Raw genomic sequence first — 19323 nt, 5'->3', positions numbered from 1 at the left:
CCATATAGTGGATTGGTATACTCCGAGTAGGGGCGCGGGTATCTCAACGTACGATCTGAGTTACTTTTACCCCCGCTCCCTCCTGTCTAATTCCCAAATCCCACATCCATCGCTGAGGACTAACTCCGAGGCCCACCGTCCCACTCTCCCTACTTCCAATAGATTCGCCATTCTCTCCGGTTTGGATGAACAAGATTGACTTTCTAATTTTGCACCCTTGGAGGATAACTTCCTTAACATAAATATCCCGCCGGCCACTTCAGAACCTGATATTTTTAATTCCAAAAAGAATACCCCGCTCATTGACAACCTCTGGAGTAAGCAGCTCGAAGGCATCGCTCCTTTTTTTACTCCCTTTGAGCAAATGAGCGTAACTGGTTACTTATTACCCAATTCTTCTTTGATTACTCATTCTATGAGGGATATCTCCTCTCCACAAATCCTCCAGAAATCGCAAGAAACAAACGAGACCTTAATAGATTCTATGATCGGTATTCCCCGTACGGATGAAACTCCACTGGGTGATAGTCTTTTGTCCTGGAATGTCGCAGGTCTTTCTGACAAATTGACCAACCCTGCATGGGTTCAGATCGTCTCCCGTCATAGCATTATTTGCTTACAGGAAACATGGACTATTACCGAGCTTCATCTTTTAGGGTATCAGACCTTTCATACCCCAGCTTCCCCAAGCCTTCATGGCAGAAGCAAAGGGGGCCTCGTGACTTACATTTCCGTAGAAAGTCAACTAAAAGTAGCCTACATCACAGGGACTTCAAATTATCAGATCATTTGTTTAACCGGTGGTTCAATCAAGTACACCGTTTTGGTTAACTTTTATAATAACATCCCAAGCCCTCATCTTGAACAGATATTTAATGGGCTTAAAACCGATTTATTAAAAATAGAGAATCAAAATTAATCTGATTCATTAATCATTTGGTTGGGTGATTTCAACTGCCCTCTGTGTTCACAGAGTATTAAAGGCACCTGTGGAATGGTATCTGATAACGATGATTTTTCTTCTAGCCACTTTCGACACTCTAAACTAGGAGACTTTTTAAATGGCTTAACATCCTACTTTAACCTATCCTATGCCAACGAACTATGCATCCCACCTAAGTGTTTTAAACCCACCTACAATGGGGGAGGTAGTCACACTACAATCGATTACATACTCATATCTTCCAGGTATTCAGGGCTTATACGTAACTGGGAGACTCTTGATTCTGTAATCAGTGACCATTACCCAATTGGGTTGATCTTAAATCTCACCTCACACGTTAAGCACAAGGTTAGGCAGAATACTCCTTACACCCAACCTCTTCAGCCAGGAACCACCATGGGGCTTTACCTTAAATGGGACCTTTTTAAAATCCCTGGTGAAGAACACATACGATCATATCCAAACACGTCTATCACTCTTAGACAATCCGCACGCAATAAGTCACTCCTTTTCTAAAATCTTATTGGAAATAAAAAGACTGCTCGAATGTGTCCCAAGGAAATCCTCCTCCTCTAGTAATTGTTGGTTCGATAGGAATTGTTCTAAAGCTCTGCGCCTCCTGAAAGCTGCTTTAAAATCTAATCCCAGAAATCACTTGGAAGTCCAGCAAGCTAGAAAAAATTACCACACTATACGCCAGGCCAGGAAAAATCAGCTGAAGTCAGAGGCCTGGCAAGCTCTTATGGAAGCTTCCACTAAGAGGGATAACACCGCTTTTTGGAGGGCAGTCAATGCCCCTTTTTTTTCGATCTTCACAGCCTCCAATTTTGGACTCAGCCATAACTGCTGAAACCTGGGTCAAACACTTCAGTGCCCTATATAATCCCCTTGATCCGGGTGACCAGCTGAATGAGAGGGGAAGTAATCCTAAACCCCTCCTAGATTCAAATACTCCTACTTTTTTTCCCCTGAACATTTCCTTCGAATATGTCGAAGTATTGATGGCATTAAAAGAAAGTCCTTCCGGGAAGGCGCCAGGTCCTGACTGCGTACCGATAGAGGTTTTTAAATCACAGCCAGACCTTTGGGCACCTTTGCTTACAAATGTTCTGAACTCACTGAACATAACAGGTTTCATACCCACCTGGCCTGAGGCAGTCGTTGTCTCGATTTTTAAAAAAGGCGAGAGAGATAATCCCGCCAACTATCGCCCAATTTCACCATTAGACTCTCTCATGAAGGTAGCTGGGCGAATTATTTTAATTAGAATACACGACTGGATAAATGATCAAGGTATCATCTCTAACCTGCAATATGGCTTCAGACACGGCAAAGGTACTATTGAGCAAGGCCTGAACTTGTCTCTCATAATAGCTAAATATACTCAGGCCAAAAAAGGCAATCTCTTTATTACCTTTGTAGATCTCAGCTCGGCATTCGATTGTGTTGATCATCAGCTTTTATGGGTTTCCCTTGCAGAGATAGGTTTAGACCCCCTCATCCTTTCATTTATTAAAGAACTGTATAGGGATGCATCAGCCCGCGTTAGGTATGGCAGAACGGGAGAATGTACTGACAGATTTTTCATCAGGCGTGGCGTCAGGCAGGGTTGCATATTAGCTCCCCTGCTTTTCACCCTCTACATCAATTCTGTTGGTCATCATTTAAATAGAACTTTTCATGATTACCCTACAATAAATGGTAAACCCATACCTATCCTGCTCTACGCGGACGATGCCGCAATTATGTCCCAGACCCGAAGGGGGCTACAAAGGGCAGTAAATGAATTCACTGACTATATGTCAAAGAGAGGCCTAAATGTTAACACCTCTAAAACCTTTACAATGTCATGTGGCCTAGGGCCTTGGAAAAAAACATGCTCTATTTTTTTAAACGGTCAAAAACTGGACAGCATTGATAGTTTCTCTTATTTGGGCATCATTTTCAATAAAAGGGGTACCTGGCGTGCCGCAGCTCAAGCTAGGGGGTTAGCTTTGTCTAAAGCCATAGGCGCATTGACCAACTTTTCAAAAAAACTTGGGGGCCACCCGATTAACCCCTTACTTCAGATTTATCGGGCGAAGTGCATCTCAGTTGGAACTTATGGAGCTGGGATCTGGGGGATTGACTCCGTCGACCAAATTCAACGCCTCGAGAACGCCTTTTTGCGTTATCTCTTGGCTGCCCCCTCTGGTACATCTACCTACCTGGTACACACTGAATTAGGTCTTACACATATTGCGGATACAATTAATTCCTCCCCACTCATCCTATGGCACAAAGTCTGGACCAACCAAGAGACTCCTTTTAACAGAGAAATCATCAAAGACTGTCTTAAACTGAACAAGGTCAGGAATATTAAATGGTTGAATTATTTAAAGAATTTATCCTCGGACTTAGGACACCCTGAATTCTTTTCTGACCCCTTAGCCCTAAGCAAAATAGCAAGAGTTACGCTAAAGCGTCTAGTCCTAAACCACTTGAGCAGCCAGCGATGGTCCTCTGAAAAACAAAAGAGTTCAATCGTGGAATATCAACACTCGACCATTACAAATGGGATCCAGCAATATCTACTCCTAGAACCATCGCCTTTTACTCGCATGCTCCTGACCCGTTTTCGCACTGACTCTTTTTTCAGATTTGTAACTTTTCCTAACCCAAACTGTTGGTCTACTGACATGGAGAAATGCCCGTGTGACGGCCTATCTATGCAATCCAATATACACTGTATCCTATTCTGTAGATTTTACCAACTGCCAAGGACTATCTTTTTGAAACCTTTGCTCAAATCATGGGGTTTACGCTCACATAGAGTGGCTTATTATAAATTAAAGACCCTGGATACCCCTTTAGTCTTGGCAGCTATGTCATCCTACTTGAAAATGACCATGAAGCTGAGGGCTACAATGCAGACTAAGTTGATATATGTCCTAAAAGTTCTATCGTGTATCCGTAATTTTAATTGAATTTGAGATTGTTGTAAAATAATTGAAATTTTATTCTATTAACTAATTTTATTTGTATGTACTTTTATGATATTGTTTTTACATATCGAATAAAGTTCATTATCTATCTATCTAATACATATTATAATGTGACTGAATGATAACTTATGTATGATATGGACTTTTGTATGTTATGACAGGTCATTGCATATTGTACTACAGTATGCAGGACTCGAAAAATCCACTCGCAGGGTCGAGTGAGATTTTAGCAGGTCGAGCTATTTTTAGCATCTACTCAACCATGCTAGCGAGTTAATTTAAACTGGAAGGAACAGGTGTTTTGTTCATCCAGAAAGTGAATGAGCAACAAAAGATGCTTTTAAATCTTTTGTCTTGACACATTTGCTGTCTGTTCATCGGTTCATGGAAAATGTGTTTTACTTTTTTTCCCCCTTATTATAGTTAGTACTTTCTGTCACGTGAGTTATCTGACTGTGAAACAAAAAAGCTGTAAAATGTCAGGTTTTTTGCTAATAGGACATTTAAACAGCTTGTAAAGGAATAGTACAATTATTTCCAAATATATCAGGAATTATGAAAGAACTTTTTTTGTATTTCAGAAGTGTGATGCAAACAAAGTTTACATAGGAGAAAAACAAATCACAACACTTTACTTGGTGATGTGCAAATGACAAATATTTGCAGAAACTCGATTCCCAGACATTGTACTCTATATAGTCATAAAACCACGTCAGTGGGAAATTCTGTGGGCATTTCAATGTAAAATCTGCCGATTGCAAAGACAGTGTGCTGCTACTTTATGCTTTAGTTATGTATTTATTAAAAGTGACAGTTTTTAGGTCTCGCCTGACCCAGCGCATGCGCTGGTCTGGTGAGACTTTTTGAGAGGGCTCCAAAAAGTGCTACCAGGCCAGCCAAGAGCTACAGTGCATGTGCGCGCGCGCCCGATTACTTTCACTTTCGCGGCCACACGGCCGCTTTGATGTTTGATCGCGATCACTTTCACGGCTTGGCATAGCCAATAGGTCTCGCTTTTAGGACCTTAAAAGTATTTAGTTATGCAACTGTTGCATGGCTAAACACTTATAAGGTCCCAAAGGCGAGACCTATTGGCTATGCCAATGCTAATGCTTGTTAAACATGAGTTCAGAAACGTTCCTGCCCCCGCACTAATGACAATGCGGTTAATGAACTGAGGCAAGTCAGCGGTCATGTGCATTCTATATGTGGCTAGATTTGTTTTATATATGGAGCAAAAGTTTAGTCAATTAAGCGCCTGCAACAACCCAGAAGCCCCCACTCGCCTATGGAACCCAAAAATAGCGCGAGCCGCAGCATTCTGCGCCACCTGCAGGCGCTGGACCAAGTAATCCGGGAGCCCCAAAAAGAGGGCGTTGGCGTAGTCCAGTCTAGAGCCTATTAGAGCCTGAACAGTGACCCGCCTGTGCTCCTCAGAGAGCAATGATAGAAATGTGCGGAGCATCTTCAGAATGCCAAAACAGGTGCCGACCAAACCAAGGATATGTGATCTTAACGTGAGCTTGTTGTCCAGCTTAACTCCCAGGTTTTTGGCGACCAAAGAAGACTGAGCAGGGGGACACATATCCAGAGGCCACCAGACCTGCCATTCAGGGTCGGCGGTGCATCCGAAGAACAGGACCTCTGACTTGCTGGAGTTGGCCTTGAGGCTGTTCCGCTGGAACCAGTCAAAGACCATCCCCAGACAGCCCCGAATACACTCTCCATCGAATGCCTGATCCTTCCCGCACGTGAAGAGCAGTTGAGTGTCATCTGCGTAGGATACAATCTGGGCCCCGAAAGCCTCCACCAATGCCGCCAGAGGGGCCATAAAGATATTGAAAAGAGTCGGGCTCAACACAGATCCCTGTGGAACTCCGACTCCCAATGGCGGCATCTCTGCGGTGCTTTGGGAAACCCAGACTGTTTGGCGGCGGCCCTCGAGAAAAGATGTAAACCATTTAAACACCGTCCCCCTAAGACCGATGTCATACAGCCTGGCGAGAAGCGCCTCATGGGGGACGGTGTCAAAGGCCGCCGACAGGTCTAGCATGACAAGCATGGCCTTGCCGCCTACATCCAACGTCTCCCGGATGACCTCCGAGACTTCCAGCAGTGCCGTCTCAGTACTTAAACTGGGACGGAACCCAGATTGTGATGGATGCAGGAGATGGTTGGTTTCTAAGAAACCCGACAGGATGCCATGGACATGCTTCTCCGTGATCTTAGCTAGGGCCGGGGGAAGGGAGATTGGCCTATAATTGGCCAACACCTCGGCATCTAGTCCAGGCTTCTTCAGGAGGGGGATCACCATCGCCCTCTTCCAGGCGCATGGGACCCTTCCCTCCCTCAAGGAGGCGTTAAGGAGAGGATTAACCAATGGGTTCACCACCGATGCCACCCTGGCCAAAAATTTGGCCGGGCAGGGGTCCAATGGCGAACCAGATTTAAGGTTGGTTAGCAGTATCAGGGAAGCTTCATTGGAGATAGCAGGGAACTCCTCCAGCACAGCAGCTGGCATGGACGATAAAACAGGTCCCACCCCAGTGCTGCACCCCCCCCTCACCATACCTCTCTCAAGAAAGGAGGCCTGGATGGCCTTGATCTTCTCAGTGAAGAAGCTAGCAAGATCACAGACCCATGTGTCAGATGACACTGGAAGGGGCACGTTGGATCTCAGGGTCGTGAACTCCCTCACCACAGTGAAGATCTCCTTACAGGAGTTCATAGACACCTCTATCCTCCTGGCCAAGTATTCCTTCTTCGCACACAAGATGTCACGATGGTACACTTTCACTGCCGCCCTATAGGCTAGTTTAGCCTCCCCGTCATATTGGAAGCGCCAGGCCCTCTCCGCAACCTTACACTGGCAGCGGGACAGGCGAAGCGCCTCTGTAAACCACGGCGCAGATAGTCGTTTGGTCGTGGACCGACGAGCAACTGCAGGGGCAAGGCCGTTCAGCCTTTCTGCCAGCCAAAACTGCAGGGCCTCGGTGTCCCGCTCCAGATCGCCCGTGAGGGAACACAGATGGTCCACCAGCGCCTGCGCCAGCATCTCAGGCGTCACTTTGTGCAGTGCCCTTGAGACTGAACTAGGTTGTATAGGGGTGTCGCTGTGTGGGAACACTACCTCCGGTATAGAAAACTTAATCAACCTGTGATCCGTCCATAGCACGGGCACAGTATCGATGTCAACAAGAGGAATCGAAGAAAACACTTGGTCCAGAGTATGACCCCGCTCATGGGTGGAACTCGTGACAAAGGGCGCGAGACCCAGCGGAGATGTAATGTCCTTCAATCTGAGTGCATCTGAGTCGTCCTCCACATCCAGATGGAAATTAAAGTCACCCGCCAACAGGCAGTGCTGTGTGGACAGGGCCAGATCGGAAACGGCCATCTGCAGGTCCTCAAAAAAGGAACCCACAGGACCTGGAGGCCTGTATACCAGTAGCCCTTTCAATGCTTGGTGCGGGGACAATCTAAGCGAGAAAGCAAGAGCCTCAGAACCACAGAGAGGATTCAGGGGGAGGAGAGAGCAGGAGACACTCTTCTTCACCACCACCGCTACTCCCCCTCCCCTACCCTTGACCCTATCCTGCCGGAAGATGTTATAGGCCGGAGGAATGGCGGCGAAGATGTCCGGGTTAGACGCCTCACCCAACCAGGTTTCGGTCAGGTGGAGGCATAAAGGGCTTTCCCTGACCAGCAGATCATAGATGTCCAAGGCATGACTGCCTAATGATCTGGTGTTAAGCAAAAGGCAAGAATGGATAGCACAAGCCTTATCTGGTCGGCGGGCGGCTACCGGAGCCCAAGTAGGCATCCAGCCACAACCCGGGCAACATCGTTTCCCCTTATAGCGTCCCGGGAATGTTATCCGACAAGAACGAGAAAAAGTCCGCATAGTATGAAGAGTGGATGAAGAGTAGAAGATCATCCTAGCGGGGCGCCAGGCCTGGCCAGAGTCTCCCGCCGCTCCGTCGCCACCGAGTCGCAGACGGGCAGGACTCTGGCGAGACTCAGGCGTAGAGAAGGCGCGTCACCGCTGCGCGTAACCGCTGCGCTGCGGAAGTGAGGTTATATAGGGGTGACAGGCGGAGCACTAGAGCGCTCACCTGGATGTTGAAGGAGCGTCTCAACCCGCTCCAAGATGGCAGCCAAAGTGCGCGCGGGAGCCCCGTGAGCCCGGACCTGCCGAAACAGCGGTGCGTGTTATAAAGATTTTACAGTGCAGGTAAGGGCCAGGGAAGGGAAACCCCGCAATAAGAACAAGGAAAAACGAAATTAAAAATAAACCAAAATAGACAACAAGGAAGGTTAAAAACACTGTAAGCAGCCAACAGATGAGCGTGTGCGCGCTGCAAGACCATACATTTATATTTACATCCTCCTGGACCTCTATGGTACCTTCGACACAGTCTCCCACCGCACCCTAGCCCGCAGACTCCATGATGCCGGAATCTGGAACACGCCTTCTACTGGATCCGCTCATTCCTCTCCGGCAGAACGCAGCTGGTTAAACTCACTCCTTTCCTCCTGGAATCCACACCGACCACCTGCGGAGTCCCCCAAGGATCCTCCATCAACCCCACCCTGTTCAATGTCTACACTCTGAACTCAAAATGGACAGCCAGATGAACGCTATCACCTCTTCCTGCTACTACACCCTCCGCCTACTCCGAAAGTCCTTCAACTGGATTCCTCTTGAACACAGGAAAACCATCACCCACGCCCTCATCAGCAGCATATTGTCCTACGGTACGGCAACACACTATATGCCGGAATCAAAAAGAACCTCACAGCAAACTCCAGAATGCCACCGCCAGACTAGTCTTCAACCTACCGCGCCACATCACATCAGCCAACACGTACGGACAATACACTGGCTCCCCGCCGAGAAGAGAATCACCTTCAAGCTTCTCACCCACACAACCCTTCACAACACCGGACCCGCCTACATGAAACACGCAGCCCAAAGATCCCTCTGCTAAGACCAACTCTCTCTTGTGACTGTACCACCCATCAAGAAGACCAGAGCAGGAGGACGCTCCTTCTCCATCCTTGCGGCGAAGGCATGGAACACCCTTCCTCTCCACCTCGGATACCAACACTCTCCAAGTTCTTAAAGGACCTCATGACCTGGCTCTTTGACGAATCACGGTGAACACGCACCCCTCAACCCCCTCACCCTCAGCGCCTTGAGACCCTTTTCAGGTGAGTAGCTGCGCTTTACAAACCTCTGATTGATTGACTGACTGATTGAGGGGGGGTTGAACCTGCTTAGTAAAAACAAGGAAGTACACCCAAGACAATGGGGAGGAGGGGGAAATCAAAAACTGAGGTGCAGTAGCCCAAATGCCACTAAAGTAATTGTGCTTGTAGTCAGTTGTGCGTAGTATTAAGTTGTACGTGTCTTGAAGTAATTTTATCAAAGTAAAACACCTGGTTTAGCCAATCAGCTACTATGCTGCTGGGCGACTGTTGAGCTCAGTTTGTGACCTCCACATTACCTCCCGGAGTAGCTTGCATCTCTACCATCTAGAGACAAGTGCTAAGGGCTTGTACTTTGTCCAGTTTTGCACAGCCATAGGAGAACAGACCTTAGAGGCAAACGATCCTGACACCCATGGATAAGGCCGGCCCAGTAGCCTGTTTACCCATTGCCACACCACCAAACAGGGTTCGACACTCACTATTATAAGCAGAGATAAAAAGTTTAAAGACATGGAACCAAATATGCCTATTTAGGATAACCTTAATCGCCTGCGGAAATTTCAAACTTACGGTGTCTGGCACACACAAAAAAAGCAATTATGGATACTTCTATACAATGAGGATGCTGGAATGGGTGAATACGATGTCAATGAAAACCATGATATATACAGACTCGACAACACCAATAAAGGCAGTATCAATATATGCCATTAACTGTGCACGGAGGAGCATGCCAATATCTGTCAATGTATTATCAATGTATGTCATATTCTGTACGCACACAATGGCACAGACACCAGCAATAACAAGACCAATGTATGCCATAATCTATACACAAATGGCGATATTCTGTTGTTAGTACAAACAATGTTGATGTATGTTATGGATTAAGCAAACTTAACTGTGTTAATACCGGTAACAACAATGTCAAAGTATGTTATGACAACTGTATGCACAATGTTGAAGATGTCAATAGAAATGATATCAGCGGCTGTCAAATTAGTTTTAGGAGTTCCAATGAAATCGTATCATTGCTGTTGGATTCACCCAAGGTGCCCTCCCACTCAACCCCAAGTCAGAGATACATGGTTAAACAAGCCCTACAAGCCACACCTATCGATTAACAGGTCACAGGTGGGATGTTAGACCTGTCAGCCCTTTGGCAGTTCCCTCCTCATATTATTCTTTTTTTTCCCTTATCCTTCTCATTTTTTTTCTGTCCACTGGCAACTTTTTGGGTGTTGATGTAGAGGCTCTGGGCGCCTCATCCTCACTACCTGAGGGAGAGGTGCAAGGTGCTTCACTGAAGAAACAGGAAGAGGGAGGTTAGATTCATAAAATGGTGGTTCCAACTGTCACCTCAGCACCTGGGCCATGACTGCCATGAGAGGTTCCGGAACCTTCTGGGCCACTCTGGCCAGTCAGGCCCCAGGTGATAAATAGAGGTGAGGGGAGGGCGGCCATTTTAGGATGGAGTTGAGCTGCGATTTAGTCAGGAGTAAGGCACCTGAGTGGGGAGGTGGCTGCGCTAGATAGGGAATGGACAGGTCTCAGGGTCTGCACGAATCCCCTCTTCAGTGACCTCAACCTTCTGACCGGTCCCTGAACGCAGCCAGTGACTTTGAAGATCCTCGTACCTTAGGAGGCTTCCAGGTAGTTTGAACCCCTGACCCTCTAGACCAGGGAAAGAGCCGTCTGCTGGGGCTATCTACTCTCAATTCCGTTTTTGCCTGGGATTCCCGGACTGGCCTGGTGTTAGCCACCATCTCTGACAAAGAGGAGAGGTGTTCGTGCCCAAGCCCTAAGAGCCTAGATGGCCTCCGCAACCGCTCCGGTGTGAAAACCGGCACCCTTAACTTCAGCCCCCCCCCCTCCTCGAGACCCGTCTTGGAACCCTGGCCGCCACCCTCCCAGAGGTCGAGAGGTTACCGAGTTACCTCAGGAGGTGTCCGCTGTCGCCGAGAGGCCTGAGGTGAGAGACTGGCCCCAGGTGTGTGGCTGGCGAGCGGGCGACGCGTCCGTCAGATTGAGGAGAACGGTAGTCAGGAAGTGTGGGATGTGAGGCAGTGAAGCCGCTGCCCTAGTCACCTGAGAGGGGCCTGAGCGCCGCCCCCTTGTTGCCGGACGAAGGCGGAAACCGAGGCCGCGCCCACGCAGGACGTGCTGTTCCGGGTAACGGGAGCAGAGAGACTACCTACGACGGTGCCTGCCAGTCGAGTCTGCAGTGTGGCAGATGATCAACCTCGGTGAGGTGGCGGGGAAGGAGAGAGGCTTCAGTCGACGAGGGGGAGAGCACACCAGTGGGAACCCCTTGGGGGAGGTGGCCAGAGGGTGTGAGCTGTTTCGCCCCCCCCCTCGTGTGAGGACTCCCTTGTAGGTTACCCCACAAGCTCCGTTCCAAGTGTGAGGGAACGCACCTCCCAGCAACGTGAACTATCCAGGAGGAGGACACCAATTGTATACAGTAAGCTGGGTAACGCAGCGCGGGAAAGGGGAGAGAACAGGGTACTGGAGAGTACATTGCAAAGGCCAGAGAGCACTTAGATGTACGGCCTAACGGGGATGGATTAGCCCCAGTGTTAAAGTATTCTACTTGTAAACTGTCTGAAAGTAGCTAATTGACTGCCAGCAGCACTTTCGTTGTCCCGCTAATTTCTATATGTAAGGTGCGGATTGTTAGTGACAGTCTAAGGGCCAGGAAACATAGCAGTTAGAGAAACCGCATAGCGTGTTTAAATATCTGCTGGGCTAGAGTTAATATCAAAGGTCCGTTACTGTCCAAGTAAATGAAAGGAAATGTTATTCTGAAATGTAACGAAAAGTTCATCCTGAAATGAAAGGAAATGTTTATCCTGAAATGTAATGAAAAGTTTATCCTGAATTGTAATGACATGTTTTATCCCGAAAGGAAAGGAGATGTTTATCCTGAAATGTAATGAAATGTTTCATTCTAAAGTGTGAAATTGAGTAACCGAGTTTGCGAAGAAGAGATAAAGACTTCTGGTAACTTTTAACATCGATCGGTGTAGTGTCTCTTCTGTTTCCTTTTTGAAGTGGTGTTGCGCAAGGTGTGAATTGGGTGTGATGCAGGCACAATGTGCGTTTCCGAGTAAAGCCTTTCTACCGGAGCCAAGTTACCTCTAGGGCGCAGGTCCAACATGGGGTCTCTCTTAACCTAAAGAAACGCATGCACAGGGAAAACCCAGATCGATCCCCCACAAATAGGTAGATGGATCACTAACATGTCTGAGGAAACTGGCCCCAATAAAACACATTTGGCAAATGGCTGGCGTTTTCCAAAATACCGAAAAGGTAGATGCCACATATAGATAGAAACGCTCACAAAATTAGGACACACACACCAAACGTAGTTTTGACGTGCTCCTCATGCCTTGTTGATATTCAACTGAGATGCTTTTGGGAAAGTAGAAATGTTTTTATTGTATCTCATGAACTGTATATAACAGCGGACAAAACTTGGGACACCAAGAGACTTTGAGCAAACACACTCTGTTGATGCTCTCCCGGCTGCAGCGTTTGTTTTTAAAAACAACTTATTCCCGTTTTGCCAAACGTCTCTTGTCTTCTCATTTATTTAAGGTAAACTCATATCAGAGCAACAATGACAAACCAGTTTTCCAATCAACTTTAGCGTCAGGTCTACAGGCAAGACTATAACAAGTGGGGCACAAGCATAAAAAAGTATGCATCTGTTCCCTCTGTAAACACCTGTAAAGCAAAACTGGAACAGTAACTACAACATGACACAAAAAATAGACCATCAAGTTCTGATATCCCTCCAGAAAAGCAAAAACCAAATCTTTAATTCAAAGGACTATAAACTAAACAAAGCTAGAAAAACCTCTTGGTGTCTAGGGAGGGCCCCCACATAACAGGGGATGAAAGACACCCTTAAAGTAACCCTGAATTACTATATTAGAAAATGGAACCATGGATACAGACACACAGCTAAATGAATTGTCAAAGTACAATATACAGTTGGTGTATACACAAATTAAGGTCCAAGGAACTAAAGCAGTTTGACTATAACTTCAAGATATATAGTTGGCGAAATGCCAAAGTCGTGAAAAGAAAAAATGTCTGGAGTCAGAAACGTATCCACTGTAGCGCATCTCTTGGGTCTTTGTGTTTTAGAACGAAATAGCATAAGATCCTCTGAAAGAACAGCCGATGTGAAGGTGAAATAAGAGCAGGAGTACAGCAAGACCCGGTCTCCACAAAACTATGGGGACGTGAAGTAGTAAGACGCCTTAAGAAAAGGTGATATTTGTATTTGAAAGGGGTGGGAGAAGCAGCAGTGAAGGCGGGGAGATCTGAGGGGCAAGCTTTGGAGCATAGACCAGCACAAAGAAAACACGAATACTTTAGTGAGAGTAGTCAGCCGTGTTTGATATTTACAACACCCGACTGTCACTCGAGGCCCTGGTAATCAGGTGGGCATAGTGGGAAAGAGAGCAAGAATGCAAGGGCAGAGAAATCGAAAAGACACTTTGACATAACAGTATCCCTGAGCAACCAGTGAAAACTTAAACCGAAGAAAAGGTCGCCTAGGAGTAAGATAGAAGAGATACACAAACACAAAAAGATCTCAAGACAGGGAAAAGTGCAGGACGGTGCCCGATTGCCCGTATCACCCACGTTAAATGTTACCTGCCTATTGGAACTCGGCAGCTATGCTCTGGCTTATATAAATTCAACAAACTGAACTAAACGGATAAACCAATTAAAATGTTTTTCTAGAAAATTAGATTACAAGAACACGGTCTTCTACAACCAGGTAACCCTGTAATAGCAAAATTCTGTGAGGTGCTCGGAAAAAAACGGGGGTGGCAGCAGTGCCGCGCACTCAGGTAAGGGTACTAACAACGGGGTAAAGTAGCAGCTAGAGTCTGCTTTACCTGTCCTCCACCTCGTCTAAATAGGGTGGTCGCTTCGCCTTCCGCCATGATGCTCACACCAGGCGCGCGCGCACAAGCATGACTACGGAATCCATCGACGGCCTCTGCACCAATTACAACCAGCGCGTCATCAGGGAGCGCCCACCGATAGCAGCGTTCGTGGTGTCATTAATGTGTTCGCGCTAAACACGAATTAGCAGGTGGCGAAAAATACTAAAAAGACTAGACCGGGTTCTCGCAGAGTCCCTCGGAAAGTGCCATTCGAGCCGCTTCGGTTTATGCTGCATAGCTGCCAAGTTTTCAGTATTCATATGAGTTAAATTTTTATTCAGAATATAAGTGACATTCACATCCGTCAGGCGTGCTCTTTGCGTGGCACGTATCACCACTGTTTACAAAGTAAACAGGCAACGTACAAAAAACAGCTATTATTTTAGCCCATGCAGTGCAGCACCACTCACACATGACACTTTAAAAAAAAAAATCTGAAGCTGCCCTGCTTGGCGTCCCAATGTAAGTTTCTTCCTATATTTTAGATTTGTAGTAACACTAAACAATGATTGATGTTTTATTCACTGCAACAACACGCATGTATTGTTTGCAATATTTTTATTAATTACTTATTTTTTGCCGTATCTCAGGCAGCCTGTCTTGGATTTCAATCGGCAAAGTATCACGTAATTTTAAATCCTGCAGCTAGTACGAGAAACCAGTGTTTTTTAATGTAAAGCTTTATAAAACAATTTATTTTGAGCACTAATGATTTTTATGATGAATTCTTGTCATTACTGATGACTTAATAAAATTGCACTTTAAACAACTGCGCTCTGCTAATTTGAAGTGCTTTAGTTGTGGCACATTTTCTATTGGTGCATTATTTTAGTTAAGTAAGTAAACGTTTAATTTGGAAAATAAAATTCCTTAAAAGAAAACACGTCATAATACATTTCCAATAGGTACTGAATAAAATATACATAAAGTTGAAAACGAATACAATTTTCATGAGAGCAACATTTTCAGTAATAAACAGATAAACAAGCATTGAAAATGCAATAGGTCTCGCCTTTTATTAAATTAAAGCCATTTGCTTTGCTATACAATACCATTAGCAAAGCAAATGGCTTTAACTTAAAGGCGAGAACTATTGCATTTTCAATGCTTGTTATGAGCCTGCTGCTTGGGTGACGGTTGCACAGTGCAAGGCTTCAGAAAAATTAAGCCCAATCACAATGTTAAACATTATAAGCCTTTTAAGTGATAGGCTACTTAATACTCGCACGGCATTCATCAGCGCCGTACATTTTGTTCGACCTTTGTTTTTGGCCTTCTCCACTGTAAGATCCTGGCGTCCTGCCACCAGGAAAATCTTTAGGCCTTTCACCCTGTTGTTATAACCCCTCCTCTGGGGAACGTCATAGTATGCTGAGGTGAGCTCTCCAGTTTATGTAGGGGTACTGGCTTGGAGAAAGTTGGACTGAACATTGTGAGAGTGGTGCAAAGCTTCGAAAGTTTGTGATGGATGTAGCTCTCCCGCCTGCAGCCGATGTGGTACATGCACACTTGGCCAGGCAGAGGTAAGGCTGATGAAATCAGAAACAGAGGTTCATAAAGGTTGAGCTGCTCACAAGCCTCAGACTCAGAATACATTACAGTGATACCATAGGAGGAGCAGACAGAAAGTGATTCCGCCTGGCCACTATGGGGAAACCCTTCCATGGATCTCTTCTGAAAGTTTTTTTACTTTGAGAATCAAGGCCTTTGATCATAGCCTATAGGCAGGCAAGTTTTTATGGTGACAAACCCATTTCCTAAAGCAAGAAGGCGTAAATTGTTCTATGAAAAGACTTTCACATTTTGGTGCATTGTTGGTGTTTCTTCACGTGTATTTATAGTTCTATGTATAAAATGCTTCCTATGTACAATAAAGTGTTTTCTTTTTTAAATACATAGCACTGGCTGGATTATTAAATCACTGCACAAAAAAAGTTCTGAGTCTTTAGTCCATGCCACATCTCTAAGAAGGCCTTCAAGCGTTCTGCCTGCCTCTCTGAAGGCCAAGTGGTGGAGTAATGTACTTGGTGCTCTGGTTTGAGTCCAGGAGTAAAATTGCCCCAGGTCATCAAGGTAAAATGTCTTATGGTTGCCTAAGCCCTTTCCTCACCCCATACCCAATCGCTCCCCACATAAATGTAAATATGTATTATGTCCCAATAATTAATTTCTGGATTTTGATGCGATTTAATAATCACTATAATAGCATATTAGCAGTACTATAATTTCTGGATTTAAAACAAACTGGAATCCCAAATGCATATAAAAAGCTGTTGCATGTTAAAAAAATATTTATGTTAACATATGAATTGCGGTCAAATAATGCCCTCCCAGGGTTCTGGTGACAACCCTTACTAAACACTAGGGCATACTAGACCTTCGGCCCTATTACATCATCGGTAACCCTGGACTGCTTCCTGTGCACAAGTGTGCCAAACCCATGTAAGGCATTATTCTCGGATGACAGCATTGTTAATATTCGCTAATTGAATTGTACGATTTCTACCAAGACAAATGCAGGGACATGACCACTCAATTATGGAACATTTTCTTTGCTCTGGTTAGACCTGAAAATCTTTCCTGAAAAATGTTGCAAGGTTGGGCGCTTCTTTGTTTCAAACGATTATTTTATTTTGTGCCTCTATAGTATTTTGAAAAGTAAAATGTTCCCTTTTAACAAACAAAATTGTGATTTGATGGAAAGTGCTTTTATCCTCATAATCAGATGTTGAGTTTAAATTTAAATCCAGAATTCCAACAGACCTAATTGCCTTCGAATAGTTTCATATTGCAGATAAATGCCAGTTTGCTGTATTAATTTGCTTGCAGGTCGTTTAGGAAACAGCTTTGAGTTTTTACGTCAGACAGCTGTACATGTGCTACAGCAAAATGACTATATGATTGATTATAACAATAATTGCCAAAGCTTATTGCAGACTACTCAAACTATGGGACGCGCTGGGTCTCAGGGAGTGCAGCGTCAAGTGCGGACTCGAAATGTGGAAATACTAAAGATGAGTGCGTGTGAAGCGCACTGATAGTGGCTTATTTACAAGCTTCCTGCGCTGCCGGTGAGTCATTTTTAATACAGGAAAAAGTGACGTACCTGCAGCGCAATGGGCTTGTAAATAAGCCCCATAGTGTTTTATTCACATCACTCATTAAAGCGCATGAAAGGGTTGGACTGCACGATCCGTCGCTTTAGTCTTCTCTGCTCTCTCATCTGACGCCTCATGTGACCTTGGGCACATGCATCATGTGCAATTCGGGCCTCACTGGGAACTGTTGGTGTGAAGCTTCTCTTTGATTGACAGGTAGGTTGTGGCGAGCCATGCGAGTTCACATGTCAACGGCTGCGCAATAAGGCGATTGCTTCTTTAATGTATGCTAATTAGATGGGTTCATGAGGGAAAGATGCGGTTTGTATTGCTATGTGGTCGCTAACCACTGGGATGTGTTCCTTTGAGCACTGCCTCCTGTTCAAGCAAATAGAGTTGGCACGGGTTGTAAATGTCTGTGAACACCACAATCTCACCGGCACTCGGAGGACCAGGTCTCAATTTCTATAAGGCAGGTCAGCCAGAGACGTCGTGTGCAGTCCACAGACCCAGAGCGTGTTTGCCCATACCAGCAGCCAGGAGCAGTCAGGTCTGAGGGCAGGAAGTGTCGGGGTGAATGGAGGGAGTGAAGAGCCGAGAACAGAAAAGTGTGTACGGACAAGGGGTCTGCAAATGCTGAGAGCTCGTTGGACATCCGCGGAGGAACAGGGTAAACTAGAGGGTTATATTGGAGAGTAGAAAAGCGTGAGTTGGCGGGGACTTTTTGTCCCTGGGACATGTGTTACCCAAGGTATGTACGCCTGGACAGTACAGTTAGCTGTGGAAAGGGTCGTCTGGATTCCTGCCTCTGTCCCTATATTTATTCACGTAGCCTGCCCTCGTCGGAGGAGCGGAGATGGTTTGTACAAGCAATGCTCGCGAGAAGCCTCGGGCCAGCTTCCTCAGCACTGTCTGGGAAAGCGAAAGCACGCCGCCATGCAAGCGTAGGGACAAAAAAATGCGCGCGTGTGTGCACAAAGATGGCGTCGGGCTGTCCACATGCACGTGCATTTATTTGTCCCTACGCGTGCATGTTTAGCTTTGCGGGCAGCGAGAGCAGCCATGGTTGTCCATTTGGATGGACGTTCATTCAGCTTTGGCTGAATCGATTACAAAAGGTCCTCTCCATGGCGGAGAGCAGCGCATGCGCTGCTTTCACCGGGCGAGACCTAAAAAAAGCAGATTACACAGATGAATAATGACTATGACACCTACATGACCGCAGTGTACAAAATAGAATTGATGCAATGAGGATACTCAAACTACAATTTAGAACTTAGTGTAATTAAAGGATGTAGGAAGCTGGCTCTGTATATACCATACTAAAGTAAGGTCTGGTGTACACAGAGTCCAATGGATCCTCAGAGGTATTGCAGAGACTAAAGCAAATAATACCTTACTATCTTTTGTGGTAGTGTGGTTGAACAGTCAGGCTTATCAGAGGGTAGTATAAGCATTTGTTGTACACACTCAGGCAAGAAATTATGTCACACACTCAAAGACTGAATCGATACCAATGGTTTGTATAAAAAGTTGGTACTTTACTATTTCTATCACTAGAACCAAGATTTGCATAATAGCAGGTACGTGATACTTTAAATACAATGTTACTTCTCGAGAGACAGTGCCTACTGGTTTTGTAGGAACATACAAGTTACTTTGCATTCAGGAAAACAGGTTGTAAACTCTTCAGAATACTGTTAATTAAGATTACTTTTTAGTTACTTTTCAGTTACTTTTCTACTTTTAAACAAAATAAACTAATCACTTAGTTTGGGCACTGTAGTACGTTAGTGTGGGAGGGCGGGCCGGATAAACAGACGCGGAGGCTGAATGTAGTGAGCCAGCGGGTATGTCTTTATTGATATAACAGGAGGTATGTCAGCCTGGTCGGTTCTCAGGTGTTCTTGACGGGGTCTCACGATCTCTTCTTCTGCCAGGTCTGGATGGTCTCCTTCTCTCCTCGTCAGTGCTGGGATGGTCGAGATGGGTTCCCCAGGGAGGCTCATGAGATATACAAGAAAACAAACGAGAAGCCGTCAGGGACTCTGGCCTGTTTGTACTAAATGATATGTAAAAAGGTCCGTCACCGCATCCGTGTAGACGTTCAGGGG

At 45.7% G+C, this 19323-nt stretch overlaps 1 protein-coding gene across 1 annotated transcript in view; it reads right to left on the bottom strand.

Annotated features, from left to right (window-relative positions):
• SMN1 (survival of motor neuron 1, telomeric) overlaps positions 1-14244 on the bottom strand; it is a 225211-nt gene extending 210967 nt beyond the window's left edge. The window contains exon 1 of the mRNA XM_085632361.1: positions 14061-14244. Within this exon, the coding sequence (XP_085488487.1) occupies positions 14061-14108 (48 nt within the window). The 5' untranslated portion in view covers positions 14109-14244. The remainder of the gene's footprint in view (positions 1-14060) is intronic.
• Positions 14245-19323: the final 5079 nt, after the last annotated feature.

The sequence above is a fragment of the Triturus cristatus genome, chromosome 2_1 (assembly GCF_964204655.1).
Source record: "Triturus cristatus chromosome 2_1, aTriCri1.1, whole genome shotgun sequence".
In the NCBI taxonomy this organism is placed as follows: Eukaryota; Metazoa; Chordata; class Amphibia; order Caudata; family Salamandridae; genus Triturus; species Triturus cristatus.
The sequence above is the reverse complement of the archived record's forward strand: the minus strand, read 5'-3'. Positions and strand labels throughout refer to the sequence as shown.